The sequence below is a fragment of the Engystomops pustulosus genome, chromosome 5 (genome assembly GCF_040894005.1).
Source record: "Engystomops pustulosus chromosome 5, aEngPut4.maternal, whole genome shotgun sequence".
Taxonomy (NCBI): Eukaryota; Metazoa; Chordata; class Amphibia; order Anura; family Leptodactylidae; genus Engystomops; species Engystomops pustulosus.
This window is the reverse complement of record NC_092415.1, coordinates 206,722,997-206,747,386: the sequence shown is the minus strand read 5'-3', so window position 1 is coordinate 206,747,386 and position 24,390 is coordinate 206,722,997. Positions and strand designations below refer to the sequence as shown.

The 24,390-nt window shown below is 42.0% G+C and overlaps 1 protein-coding gene across 2 annotated transcripts in view; it reads left to right on the top strand.

Moving 5' to 3' along the window:
* ADCYAP1R1 (ADCYAP receptor type I) overlaps positions 1–22,302 on the top strand; it is a 223,570-nt gene extending 201,268 nt beyond the window's left edge. Inside the window, exons 14-16 of one of the 2 annotated variants that reach the window (XM_072154437.1) lie at positions 5,113–5,242; positions 13,107–13,148; positions 13,814–22,302. In XM_072154437.1, coding sequence (XP_072010538.1) covers positions 5,113–5,242; positions 13,107–13,148; positions 13,814–14,032 — 391 coding nt within the window. In that variant the 3' untranslated portion in view covers positions 14,033–22,302. The remainder of the gene's footprint in view (positions 1–5,112; positions 5,243–13,106; positions 13,149–13,813) is intronic. The other variant, XM_072154438.1, reaches the window with a different exon arrangement.
* Positions 22,303–24,390: the final 2,088 nt, after the last annotated feature.

The following is a 24,390-nucleotide window of genomic DNA, read 5'->3' as shown; positions in this document are numbered from 1 at the left end:
TATAACTACTATAATACTGCCCCCTATGTACAGGAATATAACTACTATAATACTGCCCCCTATGTACAGGAATATAACTACTATAATACTGCCCCCTATGTACAGGAATATAACTACTATAATACTGCCCCTATGTACAGGAATATAAGTACTATTATACTGCCCCCTATGTACAAGAATATAACTACTATAATACTGCCCCCTATGTACAAGAATATAACTACTATAATACTGCCCCCTATGTACAGGAATATAACTACTATAATACTGCCCCCTATGTACAGGAATATAACTGCTATAATACTGCCCCCTATGTACAAGAATATAACTACTATAATACTGCCCCCTATGTACAAGAATATAACTACTATAATACTGCCCCTATGTACAGGAATATAACTACTATAATACTGCCCCCTATGTACAAGAATATAACTACTATAATACTGCCTCCTATGTACAGGAATATAACTACTATAATACTGCCTGCTATGTACAAGAATATAACTACTATAATACTGCCCCCTATGTACAAGAATATAACTACTATAATACTGCCCCCTATGTACAGGAATATAACTGCTATAATACTGCCTCCTATGTACAAGAATATAACTACTATAATACTGCCCCCTATGTACAAGAATATAACTACTATAATACTGCCTCCTATGTACAGGAATATAACTACTATAATACTGCCTCCTATGTACAGGAATATAACTACTATAATACTGCCCGCTATGTACAAGAATATATCTACTATAATACTGCCCCCTATGTACAAGAATATAACTACTATAATACTGCCTCCTATGTACAAGAATATAACTACTATAATACTGCCCCCTATGTACAAGAATATAACTACTATAATACTGCCCCCTATGTACAAGAATATAACTACTATAATACTGCCCCCTATGTACAAGAATATAACTACTATAATACTGCCTCCTATGTACAAGAATATAACTACTATAATACTGCCCCCTATGTACAGGAATATAACTACTATAATACTGCCCCCTATGTACAAGAATATAACTACTATAATGCTGCCCCCTATGTACAGGAATATAACTACTATAATACTGCCCCTATGTACAAGAATATAACTACTATAATACTGCCCCCCCTATGTACAAGAATATAACTACTATAATACTGCCCCCTATGTACAAGAATATAACTACTATAATACTGCCCCCTATGTACAGGAATATAACTGCTATAATACTGCCTCCTATGTACAAGAATATAACTACTATAATACTGCCCCCAATGTACAAGAATATAACTACTATAATACTGCCTCCTATGTACAGGAATATAACTACTATAATACTGCCCGCTATGTACAAGAATATATCTACTATAATACTGCCCCCTATGTACAAGAATATAACTACTATAATACTGCCTCCTATGTACAAGAATATAACTACAATAATACTGCCCCCTATGTACAAGAATATAACTACTATAATACTGCCCCCTATGTACAAGAATATAACTACTATAATACTGCCCCCTATGTACAAGAATATAACTACTATAATACTGCCTCCTATGTACAAGAATATAACTACTATAATACTGCCCCCTATGTACAGGAATATAACTACTATAATACTGCCCCCTATGTACAAGAATATAACTACTATAATGCTGCCCCCTATGTACAGGAATATAACTACTATAATACTGCCCCTATGTACAAGAATATAACTACTATAATACTGCCCCCCCTATGTACAAGAATATAACTACTATAATACTGCCCCCTATGTACAAGAATATAACTACTATAATACTGCCCCCTATGTACAGGAATATAACTACTATAATACTGCTCCCTATGTACAAGAATATAACTACTATAATACTGCCCCCTATGTACAGGAATATAAGTACTATTATACTGCAGTAAGGTGAATTATATACACTTTTGCCTTGCTTCGTCCTCTGAGTGTTTTGTTCCTGTGTTACCTCTATTGTCTTCCTATGTTGTGTCCTGTCCTTGTCATGTGAGGTGCCTTGTCCCGTGTTGCGTGTGCTGGGGTCAGGCGTGTTCTCATCTGATGTATGTTACTCTTGTCATGTCCATCAGTTGCCTTCAGAAAAGCTTCTGTTACAGTAAGCGGTCGCAGCAATATTCATTCAAGATGTCTGAGCTTTCCATCGTTACACTGTAAGTGTGCTCTGCGCTGCGCCTCTGCTGTGCTCGTGCTGCATGTTGGTGTCATATGTGCCATGTCTGCACGCATGTTATTTCTGTGTCAATTACTGTCCCTGGAGAGATGTGTAATCAGATGTTTGTATGTTGTTAGTAGCAGCAGGACTGTCAATTATAGATGTTTATTTCAGGATTGTAGCTTATCCCAGTGTATTGGGGCATGTCCTCACACTGCTGTGCTCTGTGCCAGGGGACACTGCTATAGCAGCTGTGACAAGATCCTCAGAGTCAGAAGTCTAGACCCCTAATCTGCCACACTGTAGAATTGAAGAGGTGCAGTGGGGGCGGGGTGAGCCAAAACAAATGCACAGACAGCCACCTACAGCAGCGCCATTCTTCACAGTAGATTCTATTAAGTGCAACTGTAAGTGCTCTCGATCTAGATTAGATTAGTAGATTAGATTAGTCATTGGAAGAGTTGAATGCAGTGACTTTACTTTTTGTAAAGTTGAGTAATAAAATAATTTGAGTTTTACAAGTACTTACAAGGAAAAGTCCTATCGTTCAATTCTGGTCTAATTCTATGAGCACTTATAGATGCACTTAAATGTATGCACTGCCGACCAATGTCTGAGAGACCTAAGGTCTGCAATTTATACACCCCAGACAAATGAGCTATAACTACCAGGTGTTATCACGAGGCTGGAGAGAAGACAGAAGGAGTCAGGAAGTCTCCAGAAAATAGCAGGGGATTGGTTATTGGTTACACAAGAGCATAGCAGATACAAGACTATTGCTGGAGGTGACTGGGACTTCTGGTTGAGCTCATACCTGAGGAGGAGGGAAATGAGTGATGGTGACATCAGGTGATAGTGATGGCAGGAGATGATGACGATGGATTGTAAGATCATATTCCATAATGTAACATTCTGGTCTAATTCTTTGTGCACTTATAAATGCACTTAAAATTATACACTGTTGACCCCTCATATGTACATCCTCTGCCCTGCGCTCTGTGACTTCTAAATTATCAAACAAAAGTCCTGGTACACATCTAAATTCATGCAGAGGGTTACGACTGTAAACTAGTTTAATGCAGGGAACACAGAACACAGCAGTGTGAGGACATGGAAAAGTTACATACACCAATATCTAACACAGCCTGCAGTCTGCACAATCATATTCACCATTCTAGAGCAATCAGGATCCATTGTGGACATGTAGGCGGAGCAAGGCGTACTGTAGTGTAGTAAGCAATTAGATATATTACACAGGACTGATCTGCAGACTCTACCATTCCACTGTGCAAACCGATGGTGAAAAAAAACAAACATTTCAATTCTGTCCACCTACTAAACCCCCAAACTGAAATCAAACTTTATTGGCGAATCAGGAGCACTTTCCCTCCCACTTTTGACATTACTTATCCTGTACTGATCCTGAGTTACATCCTGTATTATACCCCAGAGCTGCACTCACTATTCTGCTGCTGGTGCAGTCACTGTGTACATACATGACATTACTTATCCTGTACTGACCCTGAGTTACATACTGTATTATACTCCAGAGCTGCACTCACTATTCTGCTGCTGGTGCAGTCACTGTGTACATACATGACATTACTTATCCTGTACTGATCCTGAGTTACATCCTGTATTATACTCCAGAGCTGCACTCACTATTCTGCTGCTGGAGCAGTCACTGTGTACATACATGACATTACTTATCCTGTACTGATCCTGAGTTACATCCTGTATTATACCCCAGAGCTGCACTCACTATTCTGCTGCTGGTGCAGTCACTGTGTACATACATGACATTACTTATCCTGTACTGATCCTGAGTTACATCCTGTATTATACCCCAGAGCTGCACTCACTATTCTGCTGCTGGTGCAGTCACTGTGTATATACATGACATTACTTATCCTGTACTGATCCTGAGTTACATCCTGTATTATACCCCAGAGCTGCACTCACTATTCTGCTGCTGGTGCAGTCACTGGGTACATACATGACATTACTTATGCTGTACTGATCCTGAGTTACATCCTGTATTATACCCCAGAGCTGCACTCACTATTCTGCTGCCGGTGCAGTCACTGTGTACATACATGACATTACTTATCCTGTACTGATCCTGAGTTACATCCTGTATTATATTCCAGAGCTGCACTCACTATTCTGCTGCTGGTGCAGTCACTGTGTACATACATGACATTACTTATCCTGTACTGATCCTGAGTTACATCCTGTATTATACTCCAGAGCTGCACTCACTATTCTGCTGCTGGTGCAGTCACTGTGTACATACATGACATTACTTATCCTGTACTGATCCTGGGTTACATCCTGTATTATACTCCAGAGCTGCACTCACTATTCTGCTGCTGGTGGAGTCACTATGTACATACATGACATTACTTATCCTGTACTGATCCTGAGTTACATCCTGTATTATACCCCAGAGCTGCACTCACTATTCTGCTGCTGGTGCAGTCACTATGTACATACATGACATTACTTATCCTGTACTGATCCTGAGTTACATCCTGTATTATACCCCAGAGCTGCACTCACTATTCTGCTGCTGGTGCAGTCACTGTGTTCATACATGACATTACTTATCCTGTACTGATCCTGAGTTACATCCTGTATTATACTCCAGAGCTGCACTCACTATTCTGCTGTTGGTGCAGTCACTGTATACATACATGACATTACTTATCCTGTACTGATCCTGAGTTACATCCTGTATTATACCCCAGAGCTGTACTCACTATTCTGCTGCTGGTGCAGTCACTGTACATACATGACATTACTTATCCTGTACTGATCCTGAGTTACATCCTGTATTATACTCCAGAGCTGCACTCACTATTCTGCCAGTTTTCATATGACTCTGTAATACTTATACATTGCTCCCTGTTGTAGGAGGTTGGCCCGCTCCACGCTTCTGCTCATCCCACTCTTCGGAATCCACTATACCGTCTTCGCCTTTTCTCCAGAGAATGTCAGTAAGAGGGAGCGGCTCGTGTTTGAGCTGGGACTCGGATCTTTTCAGGTAAATTATGAGTGAGATTAGTGAATTTGCATATTGTCCCTCCTATTTTTTACTTTCCTTACACCACTTTCCCTCTTCCCAAGGTAATATTTTTTAATGGTGGAATCTTCAAAATATCCTGAGAAGATCCATTTCTATATACCAGTATTACCATAGTCTAGTGGATGGGGGCGCTGTATCTCTATATACCAGTGCATGGAGCGTATGTCACAGTGTAACTCTATGGAGGCTCTAGTGATATAACATCCCCCAGTGTAACCAGTAATACCATAGTCTGGTGGATGGGGGCGCTGTATCTCTATATACCAGTGCATGGAGCCTGTGTCACAGTGTAACTCTATGGAGGCTCTAGTGATATAACATCCCCCAGTGTAACCAGTAATACCATAGTCTAGTGGATGGGGGCGCTGTACCTCTATATACCAGTGCATGGAGCCTGTATCACAGTGTAACTCTATGGAGGCTCTAGTGATATAACACCCCCCAGTGTAACCAGTAATACCATAGTCTAGTGGATGGGGGCGCTGTATCCCTATATACCAGTGCATGGAGCCTGTGTCACAGTGTAACTCTATGGAGGCTCTAGTGATATAACATCCCCCAGTGTAACCAGTAATACCATAGTCTAGTGGATGGGGGCGCTGTATCTCTATATACCAGTGCATGGAGCGTATGTCACAGTGTAACTCTATGGAGGCTCTAGTGATATAACATCCCCCAGTGTAACCAGTAATACCATAGTCTAGTGGTAGGGGGCGCTGTATCTCTATATACCAGTGCATGGAGCCTGTGTCACAGTGTAACTCTATGGAGGCTCTAGTGATATAACACCCCCAGTGTAACCAGTAATACCATAGTCTGGTGGATGGGGGCGCTGTATCTCTATATACCAGTGCATGGAGCCTGTGTCACAGTGTAACTCTATGGAGGCTCTAGTGATATAACATCCCCCAGTGTAACCAGTAATACCATAGTCTAGTGGATGGGGACGCTGTATCTCTATATACCAGTGCATGGAGCCTGTGTCACAGTGTAACTCTATGGAGGCTCTAGTGATATAACATCCTCCCAGTGTAACCAGTAATACCATAGTCTAGTGGATGGGGGCGCTGTATCTCTATATACCAGTGCATGGAGCCTGTGTCACAGTGTAACTCTATGGAGGCTCTAGTGATATAACATCCCCCAGTGTAACCAGTAATACCATAGTCTAGTGGATGGGGGCGCTGTACCTCTATATACCAGTGCATGGAGCAGGTGTCACAGTGTAACTCTATGGAGGCTCTAGTGATATAACATCCCCCAGTGTAACCAGTAATACCATAGTCTAGTGGATGGGGGCGCTGTATCTCTATATACCAGTGCATGGAGCAGGTGTCACAGTGTAACTCTATGGAGGCTCTAGTGATATAACATCCCCCAGTGTAACCAGTAATACCATAGTCTAGTGGATGGGGGCGCTGTATCTCTATATACCAGTGCATGGAGCCTGTGTCACAGTGTAACTCTATGGAGGCTCTAGTGATATAACACCCCCCAGTGTAACCAGTAATACCATAGTCTAGAGGATGGGGGCGCTGTATCTCTATATACCAGTGCATGGAGCCTGTGTCACAGTGTAACTCTATGGAGGCTCTAGTGATATAACATCCCCCCAGTGTAACCAGTAATACCATAGTCTAGAGGATGGGGGCGCTGTATCTCTATATACCAGTGCATGGAGCCTGTGTCACAGTGTAACTCTATGGAGGCTCTAGTGATATAACACCCCCCAGTGTAACCAGTAATACCATAGTCTAGTGGATGGGGGCGCTGTATCTCTATATACCAGTGCATGGAGCGTGTGTCACAGTGTAACTCTATGGAGGCTCTAGTGATATAACACCCCCAGTGTAACCAGTAATACCATAGTCTAGTGGATGGGGACGCTGTATCTCTATATACCAGTGCATGGAGCGTATGTCACAGTGTAACTCTATGGAGGCTCTAGTGATATAACATCCCCCAGTGTAACCAGTAATACCATAGTCTGGTGGATGGGGGCGCTGTATCTCTATATACCAGTGCATGGAGCCTGTGTCACAGTGTAACTCTATGGAGGCTCTAGTGATATAACCTCCCCCAGTGTAACCAGTAATACCATAGTCTAGTGGATGGGGGCGCTGTACCTCTATATACCAGTGCATGGAGCAGGTGTCACAGTGTAACTCTATGGAGGCTCTAGTGATATAACATCCTCCCAGTGTAACCAGTAATACCATAGTCTAGTGGATGGGGGCGCTGTATCTCTATATACCAGTGCATGGAGCCTGTGTCACAGTGTAACTCTATGGAGGCTCTAGTGATATAACACCCCCAGTGTAACCAGTAATACCATAGTCTAGTGGATGGGGGCGCTGTACCTCTATATACCAGTGCATGGAGCCTGTGTCACAGTGTAACTCTATGGAGGCTCTAGTGATATAACATCCCCCCGTGTAACCAGTAATACCATAGTCTAGTGGATGGGGGCGCTGTACCTCTATATACCAGTGCATGGAGCCTGTGTCACAGTGTAACTCTATGGAGGCTCTAGTGATATAACATCCCCCAGTGTAACCAGTAATACCATAGTCTAGTGGATGGGGGTGCTGTATCTCTATATACCAGTGCATGGAGCCTGTGTCACAGTGTAACTCTATGGAGGCTCTAGTGATATAACATCCCCCCAGTGTAACCAGTAATACCATAGTCTAGTGGATGGGGGCGCTGTATCTCTATATACCAGTGCATGGAGCCTGTGTCACAGTGTAACTCTATGGAGGCTCTAGTGATATAACATCCCCCAGTGTAACCAGTAATACCATAGTCTAGTGGATGGGGGCGCTGTACCTCTATATACCAGTGCATGCAGCCTGTGTCACAGTTTAACTCTATGGAGGCTCTAGTGATATAACACCCCCAGTGTAACCAGTAATACCATAGTCTAGTGGATGGGGGCGCTGTACCTCTATATACCAGTGCATGGAGCAGGTGTCACAGTGTAACTCTATGGAGGCTCTAGTGATATAACATCCCCCCAGTGTAACCAGTAATACCATAGTCTAGTGGATGGGGGCGCTGTATCTCTATATACCAGTGCATGGAGCAGGTGTCACAGTGTAACTCTATGGAGGCTCTAGTGATATAACACCCCCCAGTGTAACCAGTAATACCATAGTCTAGTGGATGGGGGCGCTGTACCTTTATATACCAGTGCATGGAGCAGGTGTCACAGTGTAACTCTATGGAGGCTCTAGTGATATAACATCCCCCCAGTGTAACCAGTAATACCATAGTCTAGTGGATGGGGGCGCTGTACCTCTATATACCAGTGCATGGAGCCTGTGTCACAGTGTAACTCTATGGAGGCTCTAGTGATATAACATCCTCCCAGTGTAACCAGTAATACCATAGTCTAGTGGATGGGGGCGCTGTATCTCTATATACCAGTGCATGGAGCAGGTGTCACAGTGTAACTCTATGGAGGCTCTAGTGATATAACACCCCCCAGTGTAACCAGTAATACCATAGTCTAGTGGATGGGGGCGCTGTACCTCTATATACCAGTGCATGGAGCCTGTGTCACAGTGTAACTCTATGGAGGCTCTAGTGATATAACACCCCCAGTGTAACCAGTAATACCATAGTCTAGTGGATGGGGGCGCTGTACCTCTATATACCAGTGCATGGAGCCTGTGTCACAGTGTAACTCTATGGAGGCTCTAGTGATATAACATCCTCCCAGTGTAACCAGTAATACCATAGTCTAGTGGATGGGGGCGCTGTATCTCTATATACCAGTGCATGGAGCAGGTGTCACAGTGTAACTCTATGGAGGCTCTAGTGATATAACACCCCCCAGTGTAACCAGTAATACCATAGTCTAGTGGATGGGGGCGCTGTACCTCTATATACCAGTGCATGGAGCCTGTGTCACAGTGTAACTCTATGGAGGCTCTAGTGATATAACACCCCCAGTGTAACCAGTAATACCATAGTCTAGTGGATGGGGGCGCTGTATCTCTATATACCAGTGCATGGAGCCTGTGTCACAGTGTAACTCTATGGAGGCTCTAGTGATATAACTTCCCCCAGTGTAACCAGTAATACCATAGTCTAGAGGATGGGGGCGCTGTATCTCTATATACCAGTGCATGGAGCCTGTGTCACAGTGTAACTCTATGGAGGCTCTAGTGATATAACATCCCCCAGTGTAACCAGTAATACCATAGTCTAGAGGATGGGGGCGCTGTATCTCTATATACCAGTGCATGGAGCCTGTGTCACAGTGTAACTCTATGGAGGCTCTAGTGATATAACTTCCCCCAGTGTAACCAGTAATACCATAGTCTAGTGTATGGGGGCGCTGTATCTCTATATACCAGTGCATGGAGCAGGTGTCACAGTGTAACTCTATGGAGGCTCTAGTGATATAACACCCCCCAGTGTAACCAGTAATACCATAGTCTAGTGGATGGGGGCGCTGTATCTCTATATACCAGTGCATGGAGCAGGTGTCACAGTGTAACTCTATGGAGGGTCTAGTGATATAACATCCCCCAGTGTAACCAGTAATACCATAGTCTAGTGGATGGGGGCGCTGTATCTCTATATACCAGTGCATGGAGCCTGTGTCACAGTGTAACTCTATGGAGGCTCTAGTGATATAACCCCCCCCCCCCAGTGTAACCAGTAATACCATAGTCTATAGGATGGGGGCGCTGTATCTCTATATACCATTGCATGGAGCCTGTGTCACAGTGTAACTCTATGGAAGCTCTAGTGATATAACATCCCCCAGTGTAACCAGTAATACCATAGTCTAGTGGATGGGGGCGCTGTATCTCTATATACCAGTGCATGGAGCCTTTGTCACAGTGTAGCTCTATGGAGGCTCTAGTGATATAACATCCCCCAGTGTAACCAGTTATACCATAGTCTAGTGGATGGGGACGCTGTATCTCTATATACCAGTGCATGGAGCCTTTGTCACAGTGTAACTCTATGGAGGCTCTAGTGATATAACATCCCCCAGTGTAACCAGTAATACCATAGTCTGGTGGATGGGGGCGCTGTACCTCTATATACCAGTGCATGGAGCGTGTGTCACAGTGTAACTCTATGGAGGCTCCTGTGATATAACATCCCCCAGTGTAACCAGTAATACCATAGTCTAGTGGATGGGGGCGCTGTACCTCTATATACCAGTGCATGGAGCCTGTGTCACAGTGTAACTCTATGGAGGCTCTAGTGATATAACACCCCCCAGTGTAACCAGTAATACCATAGTCTAGTGGATAGGGGCGCTGTATCTCTATATACCAGTGCATGGAGCAGGTGTCACAGTGGAACTCTATGGAGGCTCTAGTGATATAACATCCCCCAGTGTAACCTGTAATACCATAGTCTAGTGGATGGGGGCGCTGTATCTCTATATACCAGTGCATGGAGCAGGTGTCACAGTGTAACTCTATGGAGGCTCTAGTGATATAACACCCCCAGTGTAACCAGTAATACCATAGTCTAGTGGATGGGGGTGCTGTATCTCTATATACCAGTGCATGGAGCCTGTGTCACAGTGTAACTCTATGGAGGCTCCTGTGATATAACATCCCCCAGTGTAACCAGTAATACCATAGTCTAGTGGATGGGGGCGCTGTATCTCTATATTCCAGTGCATGGAGCAGGTGTCACAGTGTAACTCTATGGAGGCTCTAGTGATATAACATCCCCCAGTGTAACCAGTAATACCATAGTCTAGTGGATGGGGGCGCTGTACCTCTATATACCAGTGCATGGAGCGTGTGTCACAGTGTAACTCTATGGAGGCTCTAGTGATATAACATCCCCCAGTGTAACCAGTAGTACCAAAGTCTAGTGGATGGGGGCGCTGTATCTCTATATACCAGTGCATGGAGCCTGTGTCACAGTGTAACTCTATGGAGGCTCTAGTGATATAACATCCCCCAGTGTAACCAGTAATACCATAGTCTAGTGGATGGGGGCGCTGTACCTCTATATACCAGTGCATGGAGCATGTGTCACAGTGTAACTCTATGGAGGCTCTAGTGATATAACATCCCCCAGTGTAACCAGTAATACCATAGTCTAGTGGATGGGGGCGCTCTACCTCTATATACCAGTGCATGGAGCCTGTGTCACAGTGTAACTCTATGGAGGCTCTAGTGATATAACATCCCCCAGTGTAACCAGTAATACCATAGTCTAGAGCAGTGATGGCGAACCTATGGCACGGGTGCCAGAGGTGGCACTCGGGGACCTTTCTGTGGGCACCCAGGCTGTCGCCCCAGGACAAAGTTCGACAGACAGGGCTTAAATCTTCCTGCAGTCCTAGACAATTGAGATGCAGCTCTTGGCACTCTTTTAAAGTGACGTATCTTTGATTGATTGGAACTGAAAGAGTAAGAAGGTGTGAACAGGGCCTAAGTATTTTTTGAGGTCCTACTACTGGCCCCCACGATTGTTCCTGTACAGAGAGACCCTGGAGAGAAGCTACAATGATGTCTGAATCTGCATTCCTGCTTTCAACTGTATTGGTGTCCTCAGGGGGCTGATACGATTAACTGTTGTGATATATATGTGAAAGAGAGCAATAAATTACTGTTTAAATTGTCAAGTTGGCACTCGATGGTAAATAAGTAGGTTTTGGTTGAAGTTTGGGCACCCGGTCTCTAAAAGGTTTGCCATCACTGGTCTAGAGGATGGGGGCGCTGTACCTCTATATACCAGTGCATGGAGCAGGTGTCACAGTGTAACTCTATGGAAGCTCTTAGTTACATAACATCCTCCCTTTGTCATCCAGCGAGTGCGTAGTCTAGTGGGTAGAGGCGCTGTCCTATATCTCTACGGCAGGTAGAGAGTGGAGGATGTGAGTTAAAATCCAATCTGGGCCAAAAAATATTTTATTGAATAACATGAAATAATTTAGAGCTTTCTGTGAGGGAAACCCTGGGAGATGTACAAACACCATGTATGGTCATCATATTTCCCTTATGATGTGTCCCTGCTCTGCCACTGCCCGACACATCTATACAATGTATTCACTGACCCGACACATCAATAGAAGAGATTCCCCGACCCAACACATCTATACAATGGATCCACTTACCCGACACATCTATAGAATGGATTCTATATTCACTGCCAGACCCGCCTGATCACTGCTAGACCCCTCTGATATCACTGCCAGACCCCACTGATCACTGCCAGACCCCACTGATCACTGCAAGACCACACTGATCTCACTTCTCTCCAACCCCACTGATCACTGCCAGACCCCACTGATCTCACTTCTCTCCGACCCCACTCATCACTGCTGGACCCCAGTGATCACAGCAAGACCCCACTGATCACTGCTGGACCCCTCTGATCACTGCAAGACCCCACTGATCACTGCCAGACCCCACTGATCACTGCCAGACCCTAGTGATTACTGCAAGACCCCACTGATCACTGAAAGACCCCACTGATCACTGCCAGACCCCACTGATCTCACTCTTCTCCGACCCCACTGATCACTGCCGGACCCCTCTGATCACTGCCGGACCCCTCTGATCACTGCTGGACCACTCTGATCACTGCAAGACCCCACTGATCACTGCAAGACCCCACTGATCTCACTTCTCTCCGACCCCACTGATCTCACTTCTCTCCGACCCCACTGATCACTGCCAGACCCCACTGATATCACTTCTCTCCGACCCCAGTGATCACTGCTGGACCCCACTTATCACTGCTGGACCCCTCTGATCACTGCCAGACCCCACTGATCTTCCACATATAATACACACATAAAATGTAGACTTTTTTCTCTTGTTTTTAGGGATTTGTTGTCGCCATCCTCTATTGCTTTCTGAATGGAGAGGTAAGATCCAAGTTATTTCTTTATAATTGTATTTGAGGGGCAATGTGATCACGATAACATAGGAAGGTCTAGTCACAACTGATACAAGTAACACGGCAGAAATCTTTTTCAGGGTCACTCAAGGGAATTAGTTAAAAAATACTATATACTATAAACCCGCCCTGCTCTGGATTACCGCATGCAGGACCCCGGTTGTGTAAACTTATCTTTGGGCAGGAAGTGCAGGGGATCATGTGACTGCTGCAGCCAATCGGTGGCTTAAGCAGTTATTGAAGTGGGGTGGGTTAAATAATGTCAAGAATCCCGCCTCTTTGACCTCGGAGGCTTCTGATTGGCCGCATCAGTTACATCGCCCACTTCACTTCCTGCCCAGAGGGGAGTAAACACAAAGTGACCAGTGGTAATGCTGTGGGATCGGTGAGAGGGGGGAGGGTTGGACATATTTTCTAATGAAAGAGGGTCAAGGGGACCCGAACCCACAAAGTTTGGTATGAACCCAAACTTTGCGGTTCAGGTCTGCTCAACCCTAATCGGAGATATGATGTATAGGAGATACATAGAAGATAGATCGATAGATAGATAGATAGATGTAGATGATAGATTTTGCATATTTACCATCCTGTTCCACAACAACAAAAGTACATAAAAAAAATGACCTTTTAAAGTTTCTCCCTAAAGGTGCAATCAGAAATAAAGAGAAAATGGCGGAGCTGGAAAGTCAACCGGTATTTTGCTGTGGATTTCAAGCACCGTCACCCGTCCCTGGCGAGCAGCGGAGTCAACGGGGGGACACAATTGTCCATTCTGAGCAAGAGCAGCTCGCAGATCCGGATGTCCAGCATAAACGCGGAGAACCTGGCGACATGAGCTCACAAACTGCCTAAACATTTTCTAACATTGCTTGTTTTTTTATTTTTGTATTATAAATTTTTTTTTTTTTTTTAGTCATTGGGAAAAGGAGGTGAGAAAAAAAAGAGAGAAATCGTACGAGAGAAAGAGTCGGAGAGAAGGCTCCGTAGATTCTGTCACTTCCATGGATTATTGGGGTTGTTTCCCAGCAATATAATAACTTCATGCACGTATCATGTACAATCCATCGATTACAATCCCGTTTTTTTTTTTTAATTAAATTACTGTTGACCTTAAAAAAAAAAATAAAATTGCAAATAATGAAAATTTAAAAAACTAAAATACAACAGGATATCTTTAAGAAAACTGGGACAACAGAGTTCTGGAACCTTCTACAACGTATAGAATATTCATAAAAATTTCTTTTTTTCTATTATTTCGAAAATATCTGATTGGTGAAGGTGACAAAAAAACTTTTTTGTAACAGCTTTTCGTAAATATATTCATTGTCCAAAAAAAAAAAAAAACCCCAACAAAAACGAAAGCACTTTTTTTTGTCATAATAACGATTTACTATTACATCAGGCAGCTTGAATATTAATTTTTTTTTAGGATTTTTTTTTTTTTTAAATTGAACAATGTTTTTTTTTTAAAAAAATTTTTGTTTTGTAAATTAATCAAAAATGTGAATGAGCTGATTAAGGAGGAGTTGTGTGTATAGATTGCACTGGTTATGGTGTTGGTGGACGTAGGGTGGACGCAAAACCCGGATGGCCACCTGGTGTTATTCTAACGATCTTCTAGGTTTTAGCAGGGGGTAGCGGCAATGTTTGTCACGAACACTGGAAAAATAGCGTGAAAATGTAATGTAAACTAACAGTATTAAATTATATTTTTAAAAAAATTCATGTAGATGTCAAAAAAAATGATGTAGATGTAATTACTATTATTAATATTTTGTGACAGTCTTGCAAAACTTATGCCTTGTGTCCAGAAATACATCTGGTAACGTATTTTCGTATAACTTACAGTAATAAGATGTCAATTAACTTTACAAAAAAAAAACAACAACAAAACTTTACAATAAGATTAACCAATCATTTTATTTTGGTGTCAAAACAGAACATTTTTGAAAAGAAAAAAAAATTAACTGGACAATTACAATTTTTTTTTGCTTGTTTTCTTTTTTTTTTTTTTTTTTACTATGTATTCACAGAAAAAACACTGGGGCATATTTACTAATGGTCCGCGGACCGCATTTCCGTTGGGTTTCCTGACTATTTCCGATTAGCGCCGCATTTAACTGAGGTTTTTGGCGCAATCGTGATGACTTTAATGCGACACAAATTGGGGGGCGTGGACGTCAGACAACCCAACTGATTCATACTAAGCGCGGGATGTAAAATTCGAATTGTTTAGTAAGACAAGCACTCACATACACCGGGAAGGAGAAGGTGAACTCCGGGGACCTGAGCGGGGAAGCGACACATGCAGGATATCGGGCGCAGGATCTTAGTGACTCCCCGCACAGCCCATTATACACGGACAATGCACTTACAGGCACCAGGAAGAAGAAGGTGAACTCCTCGGACCTGAGCGGGGAAGCGACACATGCAGGATATCGGGCGCAGGATCTTAGTGACTCCCCGCACAGCCCATTATACACGGACAATGCACTTACATGCACCAGGAAGAAGAAGGTGAACTCTGGGGACCTGAGCGGGGAAGTGACACATGCAGGATATCGGGCGCAGGATCTTAGTGACTCCCCGCACATCACATTATACACGGACAATGCACTTACATGCACCAGGAAGAAGAAGGTGAACTCCGGGGACCTGAGCGGGGAAGCGACACATGCAGGATATCGGGCGCAGGATCTTAGTGACTCCCCGCACAGCGCATTATACATGGACAATGCACTTACATGCACCGGGAAGAAGAAGGTGAACTCCAGGGACCTGAGCGGGGATCGACACATGCAGGATATCGGGCGCAGGATCTTAGTGACTCCCCGCACAGCGCATTATACACGGACAATGCACTTACATGCACCGGGAAGAAGAAGGTGAACTCCAGGGACCTGAGCGGGGAAGCGACACATGCAGGATATAGGACGCAGGATCTTAGTGACTCCACGCACAGCACATTATACATGGACAATGCACTTACATGCACCAGGAAGAAGAAGGTGAACTCCGGGGACCTGAGCGGGGAAGCGACACATGCAGGATATCGGGCTCAGGATCTTAGTGACTCCCGCACAGCGCATTATACACAGGCAATGCACTTACATGCACCGGGAAGAAGAAGGTGAACTCCAGGGACCTGAGCGGGGAAGCGACACATGCAGGATATAGGATGCAGGATCTTAGTGACTCCCCGCACAGCGCATTATACACGGACAATGCACTTACATGCACCAGGAAGAAGAAGGTGAACTCCGGGGACCTGAGCGGGGAAGCGACACATGCAGGATATCAGGTGCAGGATCTTAGTGACTCCCCGCACAGCGCATTATACACGGACAATGCACTTACATGCACCAGGAAGAAGAAGGTGAACTCCAGGGACCTGAGCAGGGAAGCGACACATGCAGGATATCGGGCGCAGGGTCTTAGTGACTCCCCGCACATCACATTATACACGGACAATGCACTTACATGCACCAGGAAGAAGAAGGTGAACTCCGGACAACACACCTCGGGGATCGCGACAGGACCGGGGAAGTAAATGTGCCCCAGTATGTGAAAAAGGTACAAAAAGTTGTATCTTTTGGTTTTGTTGAATGTAGTGATATTTTTGAATGTGGGGGTTCATGAAAATCAGCAGGTAGATGGGAACGTGTATATATAATGCAGAATGTGTATATTAAATGCAGAACGTGTATAGTAGATGTACTATACATGATAGAAATCAAGTTTTTTTTTTCTTTAAAAAAATATGGGACTGTGATGTTCGTTGTGCCATAGTTCTCTCTGAGCCATTTTGAAATACTATAAATATTTCATGTGTGAAGTAGAAAGTAGTTTCCATCTTCTGTTCCTTGTATACAACTGAGGAAATATCTCTAAATCTTGTCCTACAACCACTTCCAGATATCACTAGAGGTCCTCCTAGTCAAGTAGACCAAATTCTTAGGCCTCTACATCTACTAGTATTGACTTGTTTCCCCATGGATTGAACATTTCTATACAAATAAAGTTTTAGTATCTAGATACTTTAAGAGAAAATTTACTACCGGTTCCTATCTGTAGATAACTAGCAAAAGATTTCACGCCAAGTAGATGACAAAGGCCAACACAAGACCAAATTAGTTAAAAACTTGTTTTTAGTTCCCCAACAACAACATAGCCCTTACCTGAAGTCACCACATCTGCCACTGTAGACTTCTCTCCATGGTTGGAAATGTCTAAGCCAAGTGAGGATCTATCTAAACACATCTAAATCTGTAGTTTTTTCCCAACCTCAACATAGTCTTCATGGCCAAGTAGACCAACACCCAAGGACATTGGTCTACTGCTGGTTACTTTTCTCTGCAAATGGAAAAGTCCATCACAAGTGAGAAACAGTTTCAAAGGAAATTCACCACAAACCTAAAGTTCTCCAACACCAACTTGACCTTAATGGTCAAGTAGCCCAAGACCCGAGGCCACCAGATCTAACCCTTGTAAATTTTTCAAATTAAATACAAAAAATTTTGGTTGACTTTGACATCTTCTATTCTGAAGAGAACCAGACTTATGTTACTGGATAATAAACAATAGCTTCTCAAAAAAAAAATTCTATTGGGCCCTTCACTAAGCAGAACAATAACCTTGGTCTCAACGTTTGTCATAACCCATGCCAAAATGTGGAAAATACCTCAATTAATCTTAAAATTTTTTCTTCTGAACCCAGTAGAACTTTAAGCAAGCACAAATAAAGAGTCGTTTGTGTGCTAAACCATTGGTCTGAGCAGCACGTGACCCTCTGAACTGTGCCTCGCAACTGGGGCAAACTTTACTGTTTGAGAAGCAATTATTGTTGTCCTACAGAATGAAAGGTTAGAGTAGTGGCCAGCCTTTAATTGTTGTGATTGGATTACCGAGGTCCTGATTACAAGAAGGGCTGTAGGTGAAAGTGTCCAGGGGATGGTGGGTCATGCCTAGGGATGAGCGGAGCCCCAACTGTAACACCCACGATCAGTGTTAGCAGCTGGTGTCACTCCTTGAATGCCGCCATCAAAGACACCAGTGCCACACAGGTGGTGAAACTTCCCAGAGAATTGTCACGCTTCATGACATCATCGGGGATCGATGATTCACACGCATCCCGCCAGTAGTTGAATGCTAGCAATGATTGCACATGTTACAGGCGTGGGGGGTGTGCCCCAACTTGGGACCCCAACCTGCCATGTTTGGCATAGACTTAAACATTTTGAATTCGGGTCCGGTCATCCTTAGTTATGGCTACACATTTTGACTGCAGAGGGGTATAAATGGCAAATTTTTTGCCTTTATTTCCCCTAATCTGATTTTTTGTTTTTTTTAAATCATAGAAATTTTAGACATTGGAGATAACCAATATTTAGATATTGTAGGCGACCTTCATCTTATATTATCATTTCAGTTTTTTAGATAATTCTGGAAAATACTTGACTTTTGTCTTTTCCAGTAGATTACCCCATCCCTAATTTACTGATTTAAAATTCTTGGACAAATTCCTCAAAATACATGCTGACAGTATGTTTGTATCACAAATAACGACTGACCCTATGAAGCCAGTCTTGCTTTATTGTCGCTTTACATACAACCAGACATTTTTTTTAGTATAGTGGTCTGGAATTTTTGGAAAATAAAATATCAACCAAGATTTTGGTTGGTTCACTGATGTCATGTCTTTTCACGTAGCACTGTATTGTTAAATGTATTCAACGGGTCATTCTTGCCTGTAAACAATATTCCTAACAATATGACATGTCCATCTTAAAAGTATTAGAACTCTTCTACTATGTCTATATCTGCCAACAATTTCATTTCTTAGAGATTTTTTTATTTTTAACTTTTGATTCTGTTAATTTTTAAAGTTGCATTTCGGAGAATTGATAACTTATTTTCATTCACCCAATGGAATTGTATTTTGTAATTAATAGATCTTTTGATCCCTCAACATTTTGACGGCCTTATTTATTTTATTAGCAGATTATTGGCAGCTGAACTTAAAAAAATGTAGTCTTAGAAAATGATAAAATTTAATTAAAGTGCTAAAACTTAGCACTGAAGTCCTCAACTATAAGTAGATGATAAGTAAGTTACAATTAACAAAAACAGCCAATTTTCTTAAATTTAGATTTCTGTAATTTCACTGAAACAGCAGAGGTCCCTTAAGTGCCTTTCCACAGCAGCATTTACGTCTTTCTACCATCACACGGGTTTAAGCAATTTAACTATTAAAATCAGCCAGTTTTACTAAAATAAAAAGTAAAACTACTCAAAGCATTAAAATGTCAAAGCAAAAAAATACAAATATAGACTATAATAAAACTATTTTTTGTTAGGAATCACAAGGATGACTATATTTTCAAAAACAAAGACAATATATCTGTAACAAAGGTTTTTCTCTATACTTAGACATTTAAAAAACTATATTGCATTTTTGACTGTAATATCATTATTCTTTGGGAGCATAAGCTAAATACAGGAAACATAAAAGAAATAAACTAAAATAAAAAATATAATACACGTTATTTTTAAAAAATATACATGCAAAAAAGAGATTTTTTTTTTACCACAACGCTATTTCTTATAACATATATAGTTATCTGCAGAACATGTGCCAAACTTATTGTAAACAGGAGTAGAGATTTATTTTATAGAGTTTATTTTTTTTTCAGTTTTCAGATTTTTTTTTAAGTAATGGAATTCCTATAAATCACAAATCAAAGATGATATAGAGTGAATTTACAAAAAGAATCATGTTACATAAAACAAAGATCCAATGACTGAACCTTTCAAAGTGGAAGTCAATTTATGGGTATTTAAGGGGGTTTTATGGAAAATATCTAAAAATAACATTTATACATATTTAGAATTTATGCCCCTTACCTTTATGTTAGAATCACCTTATTTACGTAGAATCGTACATGGACACATTGACACCAGCAATTGGCTGACCGGCCATTAAGAAAAGAAAAATGGGCATCTAAATAAATTGAATTAAATATTATTTTTAGATATTTGGGCCAAATCTTGTAGGAGTTGGAAGTCTCCTGCACTTTACCTTTATTAAATAACTTATTTTTATGTAAAGGAGGTGTCTGAGATTGTCTAAATATAGAAGAAAATGGAGAGAAAATGGAAAAATAGAGAAGAAAAAAACCTGGAGGTCCACCGGAGCTATCAGTCTTCATTGGCTGTAATTAAATTAAAAACATTTAGTTACCATTTTTTTTAAAGCTAAACCTGTCTCTTTTATCATTTCCGATTCTCAAAAGAAAATTTTAATCCCTTTTAAGAAAATTGATCAACTTTGAAAATTGGAATTTTCTAATTTTGATCTATGTATTAGATGTATGCACTTAGATAGGATCACTGATTTGTCAATGTTTTGGTGTTAATGCCATATATTGACAGTGAGATATTTCTATGACGAATCACAACATCTCCAAAGTCACTCAATTTAAAGGAAAATCCAAAAAAGTGAAACTTTACGTATAACGGGATGATCCCATTGGTTACCATCCCATGTGACCATAAAATGGTGAACTATATGGGTGTAAAACCAACTGAAATGGACCATAAAATATAGAAAAACTGTTTTCTGTAATAAAGTAGTAAAATGGGTAGTTGTCTTAGCCCCATGCACACCCTCTTCAGAGTCATATGACCATAAGGAGTCTCAGTTTTTGGGATTTTTTACGTTTCTATGTATTAAGTTAAAAATGATTCATGCACTATGAATCTATGTAATTTTTTTACGCCACATTAAAGTGGACCTGTCCCAGGAGACCAACCTCATCCACCAGAAACGGAGTAAGTTCTTGTCGCTTAAAGGGAACCTGTCACCAGGATGGTTATTTTTACATGACGACAGGTTCCAATTGCCTCTGACATGTTGATTTTAAAAAATGCCTTTATTGTGAATAATTCACAGCTTTTTAATAGTTTCTTCTACATGTGCAAAGTCCCATCGGGAAGTTCAAATGGCAGGAGTTGTCTTCTCCTCAGTACCCCCTCTCCTCCTCACTCATTGCCCTATATCCCCCTCCCCCAGCCTCTCGGGGATTTTCGAAATCAACATGCCAGGGGCTGTTGGAACCTGTCATCTTGTAAAAATGACCTTTACTGATGACAGGTTCCCTTTAAATTCAACTCCTGTTTGAAAATAGAATTCATCCTACTTCTCATCCATGAGGACTCAAATTAGAGTCCACAAGTGAGTCCACAATTTGTTTTGTTTTTTAACCTTGGCCAGATTTTGTTATGTAACTTGGATCTTAAGAAGCTTCACGATCATAGACCCTTTAAATATAGAGACACTTCCAACCATAGAATCATCATGGGTTCATAGATTATAGTTTTTGGTTCTTCAAGATAGGAATTTTTTCTTTTAAAAGAGCCCCATTGGGAATGACCTATTTTGGGATAGTATTAAAGTGTATCTAGGGTTTTATGGTCCAAAATGTCAAATCGGCAACGGTCTACCATGTGCCAGCATTTGAGGTGAACCCTGGCCCCTCCCAGTCCGGCACCTGCTGGATCTATCAGGAGGCTCCAGTACTTGCACTGACCCAAACCGTAGATATACATACCCCCTTCACACCCATATGGTGTAGAGGGGGTGTAAAAGGGGAAATGGGCACAATTCCAGGCCTTAAGCCTTGAACTGCACCTTTTCGGTGCTTATACTCCATAGAACTGGCGCTCAAGCCCCGATGAGTGCCCCCCCCCCCAAGATTTTTACCTTTGGCTTCTTATCCATGAGAAAGTTTTTGTCCAATGAGGTTTTTTCTCCTGTAACAGATCCCCTTAACCCCATTCACTTGACTGTTAGCTCAATAGCGCCCCCTAAAGTAGACACAGCTATCCATTTTCTCTATTCTTCATCTTGGCAACTCAACATTTCGAGTGCCTTATTGCAATCTCAGACCGGTTCCTTTTAACGTGTTTACTGTGATGTCAAAAGCGAAATCTAAACTCGATGACCTTTTCCGATGTCCGTGCAAAAAAAAAAAAATTAAAATAAATAAAAAAAATAGTAATAAACAATGCTACAGCTTTAATACGGTGTAACACGTCCTCCGTTGCTATGTGTTGTACAGTGGTCGATGCCAAATTTAACTCTTTGAGGTGTGTAGCATGTCGTAGCGTCTAATGATGAAGCCGTGGTGTACAGTCGTGTGGTTTTTGTTTTTTTTTTGTATTAGAGAGAAGAGTCCGATAAATTGTATAGTGTATTTTAATGTCTGTAAAAATAATAACCTCACATCAATTTTAATGGTGTTTGTATTTTTTGCAAATTTTTGAAAAAAACAAAAAGGTTTGGTTTAAAAAAAAAAAATTTTTTTTTGAACATTAATTTGAAATTTTCCTATTTTTTGTTTTTTAATGACGTAATGCAGAATGACAGATGCCCCTTGTAGAATTTCCTCGGTGTCTCCTCGATAACACTTGTTGTATTGCATCTGCTGCTTCTTTATGTGGATTCATCCTCCTCATGTCAATTGTAAATGATCCGTGTGTCGAAGCCGATCTGTGTAGAATGTTGTTTTAACTTTTGAAATATCTAAATAGAAACGTATTGATATTTGGGGGGGGGGGAATGTTTTGTTACAGAAATTGTCAACTTATTAAAGTGTTTGCTAACTACAAACCCTGTGTAACTAATTATCTGTCTAACTATTAAGATAATTCACCTGGTGGGAGGGAGCCGGAAGCAGCACCTTTGCACTTGATGCTCTGACCATATGGTGTCCCCCCACTTTAGTCATGTGACTAAGGCTGGTTCATGCTGGGGCACAGCAGCTGTCAGACATTCCTAGTGTGACCCGTGCCTTTAAATTAAGACGAAAACTAAATGAAAACAGTTGTCTTGTAGGAGGGGCTACAGGAGGGGCTACAGGAGGGAATTGGAATTGGATGACATCAACATAGAGGAGAACTTGAAGAGTCCCAAAAACGAAGGGAAGCAAAGACCTAAGACTGATGCATGATGGGCCTGAAGGGGAGAAGTTTTAAAGGGAACCTGTCAGCACATTTTCACATATACAACTAGTGATAGGTTCCCATAGAGCCCTATTAAATAACTGACCCCCTGACAGTGCTGCACAGAGTTTGCCAAATTGGTCGCTCTCCCCAAGGGGCTCACAATCTATACACCCTACCAGAATGTTTTGGAGTGTGGGAGGAAACCAATGGACCCAGAGGAAACCCACGCAAACACAGAGAGAACACACAAACTATTTGCAGATGTGGACCTGAACTTGAACCCAGGTCCCCAGCACTGCAAGGCTGTAATGCTACCCACTCAGCCACCGTGCTGCCTTCTTTTAGCTTAAAATTGTTTCCCCTACCTTCACATAAATCAATTTTATATTATATTCCCTAGCATCAGTGAAGGCTTCTCCTGCTCGGCCGGCCACTCCCATCTATGCCTCCCCATGTCCCATGCCTCTTCTCAGCATGCCATGTGACCAGAGTGACATAATTACAGGTCCTTTAGCCTCTTAACATAAGCAAACTGTACACCATGTATGTATCTGATCATATGAAATTGCAGCATGTCTGTCTGGACTTCTAATCCTTGTCATCCTCCATGGATTTCTACTCCTCCCCTGTGTCATGGAGGCTTCTGTAATTTCATGTGATCAGATACATACATGGGTAAGATGTTGCAGATGTGACAGGATGATTTGATGATGTCTCCTGGTCAAATGTCATTAAGTGACCAATGAGGTAACAGCAGAATATCATTGTCTGTTAATCATGGAGGCAAATAAAATTTACTATGCAGGATTCACTTAGTGTGATGGACTCACATGAGGCGAGTTGCATATAAGTTTACAAACTGATTTTTGTAACACTGCAGTCATGGAAAGGGGAACATTTAGAGAAAGTTTTTAGTGAAGCCTTTATTTTGGGGGGTTAATTTGCATGAGAGGTTCTCTTTCAGTTTTAACCCAAAGGAACCTCAACAAGGGTAAGAGGAGAGGACCTATGACTGATGCCTGAGGGACCTCAACCAGAAGGGAGGATGAGAAGTTTTGGACTAAACCCTGAGGAGCCTCAACAAATGGAGAAGACCTAAGACTGATATCTGACTGACCTCAAAAAGAAGGGAAATGAGAGAAAATTTAAGTCGTCACCCAAGGAACCTCTACAAGGGTGGGAGGAGAAGACCTAGGACTGATACC